Consider the following 6,588-nt stretch of genomic DNA (forward strand, 5'->3'; position numbering starts at 1 on the left):
CAGCCGGGGCGAGCGCGGTGGCCCCAGGCTGGGCTGTGGGCAGGCGGAGCCAAGGGCCGCCCCAACCCGGCCGGTCCCTCCCCCTGCCGGGCCCGCCCCGCCCCGGCGCGGCGCTGAAGGAGGGCGGGGCGGGGCCCCCGGGTCAGTCTCAGCCTCCGGCACTGGCCGCGCAGCTGGAGGCAGCGGAGCGGAAGGTACTCGGGGCCGGGGACTGGGGTGGCGGGGCGTCCCGGGAACTCGTCCCCGGGAGAGCACTTTCGCCCTCCACCGCTTGGCCGGAGCTCTGGGCGCCGGGCGGGGAGGGGGCTTCGGCCAGAGCGCGCCGGGCTGTGCTGGGGTCAGCCCGGCTGGCCCCTCCCTGGGCCGCGGCGAGGGCTGTCCCCCACCCCACTCCGGGAACTGCGCCGCGGGGCCTCTCGCCTCCTGTGTCGGAGCCTGGGTCTCTGCCCTTCCCCTCCCGGCTTCCCGGAACCTTCCCCGCCGGGCGAGAAGCCAGGAGGCAACTGAGGGTCTCCGCGAGGGAGCCCCAGTCCAGCTGCTCTGGCTCCCAGGCCGGGTGGCCCGATGTGGACGTGGGCCGGGGTGTGAGTCCGGGCACGAATCCGCCTGGAGGTGCAAATTCCCCCAGGCCGGACCGGTGGAATGGCGGGAACAGGGGCGTGGTGTGACCAGGGGGGGCTGCCACTGCTCCCAGAGGTCTGGACGCCTCCCTAGAAGGTTCCTGGAGTGTACCTGCGGCGGGAGGTAGGGGAGATTGGGAAGGGTCTAGCTCCTTTTTATGTGTGCAAGAATCTCCTCTCCTCCAGACCCCTCCCTCCCTTGCACCCCGCAAACCTGGCTAAAGATTATTTTGGGGCTTTGGACTGGGAGGGTTCGAGGCTCAGTCCTATGCTCACTTCTGATTTTAAAGTTGAGACGGTATCTGATTCCTCTCCCCTAGCCCTCAGGGCTGGCCTGCAGGTTACAGCCCACCCCGGGTCATCTGGAAATCTAGAGAATGCTTGAGGAGAGAGAGGGTGGGATGTCTTGTCTGCCTGAAGATCCCAGGAGCGTCAGGCTCCATTCCAGCCTCTGTCAGGGTTTGGGTGCCCCTCTTAGGGTCAGTGGGGCAGTTCTTCTGGGGCTGCCTCTCACAGGGAGCTGTTTTCCTTGCCATGTTGGCCTTGGGCCTAGTGTCCTGGCCTGGCCTAGGCCAGCTGCTCTTCTTACCCAATGAGAGCCCAAAGGGAAAGTCTTCTCATTGAGCTGGGGGCTCCAGGTCACTTAATGCATGTCTTTGCCCCTGAATTCTGTCCCATGGCTCCCGCCATCTGGTGCCACCTGGCGCCATCTGGTGCCACCTAGACTGCCCTGCTGTCCGAGGCCAGTGGCACGCTCACACCTTAGCAACTGGTGCTCACCATGGGGGTGACTGCCCTTCATCAACACTGCCCATCCCAGGCGGGGCTACCCCCGCCTGTTTTCGCCCAGCTGGACCAATGGAACTAGCTGGACCGATGGGACTAGCGGGAGTGGGTGGGGGGAGCTGATCACCTGGGCAGAATCTCCAGGGAGCACCCCTTTTTTGAAGGTGGTGTCCATTTTTGAAGGGGATCTGCTGGCATGGTGAATGCCTTCTTGCCTGTCTCTCGGGGTACTGGGGAGAGAGCCCCTTTTGAGGTGGGGAGAGTGTGGCGGTATCCTCTCAACTCCTATAAATTCTGACTCATATCCACTTCCTCTCATCCCCGTTTTGTGCGTGTGTGTGTGTGTGTGTGTGTGTGTGTGTGTGTGTGTAGAGGAGGCAGGCCACCCAGGATCCCACCGTTGAAGAGAACTAGCTTTGGGCTTGGAGCATTCGCTTTCCTGAAAGACAGACCAAGCCAGGGCTGTGGGGTGGTGGTGGTCTGTGGGGAGTACAAGAGTTCAGCCCCGTTTGACAGGATGTGGGACTGAGAGAAAAAGCCAGGTTTGGGATAGAGATCAGGTTACCATCCCCTCCGCTCTTAACTACTCCCTGTCTGGTTGGTGAGGCCACTGGCCCATGTTCAGCTCTTTTTTGGGAGCTCCTCCCAGCTCGGGCTCTAGCCCCCTCCCCCTTCCCAACAGCCTCGACGGCATCTCGGCTCTGGAGCCCGCCCCCTCTTCCTCCAAGGCTGGAGGCTTGGGAAACTCAGCCGGCCAGAGGGCAGCTCCTCTCCCCAGGGAGGGAGGAAGTGAGGCTTGGCTCAGGGGCAGGGAGGCTGGGTAGGTGTGATGAACTGTGCAGATGCTTGCTCGGGTATGTTGGGGGCCGGGGACCTACAGAAACCTCAGGAAGCTGACTGCTCGCCCTGAGTCACAGGGAGGGGTGGGCAGGGTCTTGGGGTGAGCTGGACAGAGAGGGGAGGAAGGGGCTGTTCCAGGGGGTGGGTGGAGGGGACTCCCTAGTGGATTATTCTCAGTCACTCTGCTGTGGTGGATGTGTGGTTCCCTACAGTGTGGTCATTGTCCCCTGCCTGGGGCTGAGTGACCCAGTGTTGCTGCCAGGCCCAGGAGGAAGGGGGGAGGAGGGCAGACTGCCCGAATGTGGGCTGTGGGCACTGCCGGGACTGAGCCTCCTTTGTGTGACTCAGGGATGGCTTTGGGGACAGGGTTGGGGTGGGCCAGGGAAGCCAGTTAGCTGCTGCCACTGCCCTCTGTCTGGGTTTCCCTGCCTCTGCTCTTTTTCCCATCTCTGGGGAGATAGGTAGAAAAGGCAACAGACCCCGGAGTCCCACAGCCCTGCCTTGAATGCCATCCCTGCCACAACTCGGAACATGTCGTAACCTTACTGAGCCTCACTTTCCCAGTGCGTCAAAATGGGAAGCGCACCATCCACCTTTGCAGGCTTCTGGGGCCCGAGGGAGGTGATTTTTGTCGAAATGCTCAGCCCGGTTTCCCTTACCCACCCGTCACCTGGTAGTTGCTTCTGCCAGCCTGTGGGAGAGGGACTCCTCACTTGTGACTGGGCAGGCATGACTTGTCCTGAGTGAGGGACAGTGTGTTCTTGATTGGACCCTAGTGATTATGAAACTTTAAAAGTATCAAAATCCTGGTAACGCATCAAGTCTGACTTGAAGCCCTGGTATATATAGCAGATTAAAGCTGGCTCTTCCGGGCATGTCCGTAATCCCTGAGCACCCTTCTAAGTGTCCAGGATCCCACAGCTGGTGGTTCCCAGGTGGATGGTTCCTCCACCTTTCGCCTCTGTATTCTAATCTGTCCAGGGAGACCTGTCTCTGTATTCTCATCTCCCCAGGGAGACAGCTCAGTTGTCCGAACAATTGGTTCTCGGCAAGAGCACGCCTGAGCAAGCCCCTTTCCCTCTCTTTGCTGGAGGCCTCGGTTTCCATGTCTTGGGGGCCCCAGAGAAATGTTTTTGGATTTACTGGCTTTTCCCAAAATCCACCCTGCCTTTTTTCTGTCAGCCCCGGCCATGGCTGCGATCAGAAAGAAGCTGGTGATCGTGGGGGATGGGGCCTGTGGGAAGACCTGCCTCCTCATCGTCTTCAGCAAGGATCAGTTCCCCGAAGTCTATGTCCCCACTGTCTTTGAGAACTACATCGCAGACATAGAGGTGGACGGCAAACAGGTGAAGGCCGAGGCCCTTCCTGTTTCCCCTGGGAACCCCGCCCCGTCACCATGGACCTTCGATGTCCTTCCTCACCATCCATCCATCCCTGCTCCTCTCCCCCTGCTGGAACCAGTACAATTTAGGAAGCGAAATTGTACTTTTAGGAAATCTAGAGACACCTCCTGGTTCTCTACGCCCTGGCTCTGTAATCTGGGCCCAGTCCTTTTGCCTCCGAGCTTAAAGCCCCTCTGACTGCAAAATGGGGATAGTGGTAAGACTGCCTTCAAAGGTCTTTGTGACTTAAAATCAAATCATGGTGCTCCTAAACTACATAAAGATCCAGCACCCATGCCTCAGGATTTCTAGAAACACCTTATTTACACTGTGTGACGGTGACTTGCATTGTCCCTGGCACAGAGCAAGTGCTCAGGAGAGAGATGTTGAGTGAACCTAAAGGACCAGTGGTTTCAGAGGACCTCTGGGTGGCAGGGGAAGGGTGGAACTGGGGCCCTCCGGCAGCGGCTCACTGGCCCTGTGCGTCAGGTGGAGCTGGCTCTGTGGGACACAGCTGGGCAGGAAGACTATGATCGCCTGCGGCCTCTCTCCTACCCGGACACTGACGTCATCCTCATGTGCTTCTCCATCGACAGCCCCGACAGCCTGGGTGAGGTGGGGGTGAGGGCGTTGGAGGAAGGGCACTGAGAAGCCCTTGGAATCAACCAACCCGAGGTAGCTGTCATCTCGGCTCATTTCAGCCACCTTCCGAGATGGGGTGCTGTTATCCTCCTGCCCTGGGAGGACACTGGCCCTTGGGAGGGCTCGGTGGGGGGGTACTATGGCAGGGGGGGGGGCTCTGAGCTGTGAAAGGAACTGTTGTGCCCAAGAGCCTCTAACAGTGCTGTGGGGAGAGAAGAGGGCCCTGGGGGCAGGGGGTAGAGGGGGCTTTCTAGCCTAAGCGGAGGCACCAACACCTGTTGGGACACACGTGTGCAGAAAACATTCCTGAGAAGTGGACCCCGGAGGTGAAGCACTTCTGCCCCAACGTGCCCATCATCCTGGTGGGGAACAAGAAGGACCTGAGGCAAGATGAGCATACCAGGAGAGAGCTGGCCAAGATGAAGCAGGTGGGTGGGGTGGCCAGGCCAGGAGCCCCTGGAGGGGCTGATGACCCTCGTAGGGCCTACCCTCCAGCTGACCTCCCTTTGTGAGGTGGGGTGAGGTTTGCCTCCTCCTCCCCGGTGAGGAAGAACCCCAGAAGGGCCCTTAGCCTCAGGTCCTGATGAAATTGTCAGGAAATGGAGGGACTTGTCCAAGGTCACCTGGCATTTTAATGTCTTCATCTGTTGTCCATTCGGTTTGGGTTGGGACTATTAAGAGTACCCCTGTCCTCAGAGACAGCTTCTTACAGTAGGTGCTCTGCTTGGGGTGTGGTCGAGCCATCAGGGTACACCTGGGGAGGTGTGGGCATTGGAAATGGCTGGAAAGCCCACAGAGGGCGGGCCCTGGCTTACCTGGTAAGTGGCTCTGTGGCCAGAGGGGTAGAGTCTATATGAAGTTGCCAGGATGAGGAATATAGACTATCCTGGAAGGATAATTATGGCAGAGTTTTAAGCTGGGTCATACCTATATGTTAGAGAAATTTCTTTGGCAGGCCTAGAGCCTGGATTGGAAACAAGTGAGAACAGAGGTGAGGGGGTTGGTTAGGAGGTGCTGGATATTGTTCGGGCCAGAGGAAGGTGTACCATGGGATATGGGGCCAATGGAGACAATTTTTAATGTAAACATTAATGGCTCAGGTCCTGGCCTAGAAACTGCCCGGGGTGGCTGGGGCTTGAGTGCTTTGTGGGGTGAGGGCTGGAGATTATTTGTTCTAGTTACTACACTTTACGGGTAAAGTGGGGAGAGGTACACTTAGCCAGCGGCGTCCTTTGACCTCTGGCCTCCTGTCTTCTCAGGAACCCGTGCGATCTGAGGAGGGCCGGGACATGGCAAACCGGATCAGTGCCTTTGGCTACCTCGAGTGCTCAGCCAAGACCAAGGAGGGGGTGAGGGAGGTATTTGAGATGGCCACTCGGGCCGGCCTCCAGGTTCGCAAGAATAAGCGCCGGAGGGGTTGTCCCATTCTCTGAGACCACCCAGGCCTCCCGTTCCCCCCCCTTCCCTTCCCAGGGGTGCAGAAGCTGCCCACCTCCTGGCCCCACCCTGTCAGGGCTCCTTGTGGAAGGCTCCCTTTTCAGCTCCCTCCAGCCCAGGACTGCATCTGAGTTTCCCCAGCGCCACCAGCCCCCATGGTGGTGGTGGTGGTAGGCCGGCCCTCCCTCCCTGCACTCTGGGTACCTAGAGGAATTCCTGCCCTTCCAGAACAGAGTCCCTCCTGCTGCTGCCTCAGTCCAGGGGTGGGGCTCTCCATCCCTTAGGCCTTCCCCAGAGGGTCATCACACACCAGCACTTTATACACTTCTGGCTCACAGGAGTGTCTGGGGTAGGGGACTGGGAGGGTGTAACCCCGAGCCCCGGGTCCCTGGCATCTCTGCTTTGGACAGGGACTTTGTCTCTGGCTCTACTTGGTGGGGGGCACGAATAAAGGCCACAGGCTCCAACATATGTGTGGCAGCTTCCTGTCTTTCTCTCCTGGTCCCTGTCTTGGCCGTGAGCCTAGAGTCCCATCTCTCCCAAGTCGCTTGCCAGGCTGGTCCCCAGTCTGCAAAGGCAGGACTCCGGGGCAGGCAGGATGGAGTCTTGGAGCAAAGGATGAGGTCATGCCTGGCTCTGGGCCTTGGAGGCGGGTGAGGGGAGTGGTCTGGAGCAGGGGCTAAACTTAGAAGCCTGTGGGTGGCTTCCTTGCCGCCTCCCACTGGGTTTCCTCCCCCTGGAGCTGGGGGCTGGGTTCCTCTCTGGTAGGGAGGGGTATGGCCCTGGGCAGGGTGTGACAGTCCCACCCTCCCATCTGGGGTCGGCCTGGGAGCTCAGGAAGGCCACAAGGCCAGAGGGGGCCAGGCTGAGGAGACAAGGAG

General features: G+C 59.6%; 1 protein-coding gene across 1 annotated transcript; it reads left to right on the plus strand.

The window, feature by feature from the left end:
• The first annotated feature begins 60 nt into the window (after positions 1–60).
• On the plus strand, positions 61–6,178 carry RHOC (ras homolog family member C). The gene is made up of 5 exons (XM_045896961.3): positions 61–194; positions 3,429–3,592; positions 4,118–4,238; positions 4,568–4,698; positions 5,530–6,178. Exons 2-5 carry the CDS (start codon positions 3,437–3,439, stop codon positions 5,701–5,703), a joined length of 582 nt encoding a protein of 193 aa, XP_045752917.1. The 5' UTR covers positions 61–194; positions 3,429–3,436; the 3' UTR covers positions 5,704–6,178.
• The last annotated feature ends 410 nt before the right edge of the window (positions 6,179–6,588 follow it).

Source organism: Mirounga angustirostris, unplaced genomic scaffold (genome assembly GCF_029215605.1).
Source record: "Mirounga angustirostris isolate CCGP_5_RB_7025 unplaced genomic scaffold, mMirAng1.0.hap1 SCAF_4, whole genome shotgun sequence".
Lineage (NCBI taxonomy): Eukaryota > Metazoa > Chordata > Mammalia > Carnivora > Phocidae > Mirounga > Mirounga angustirostris.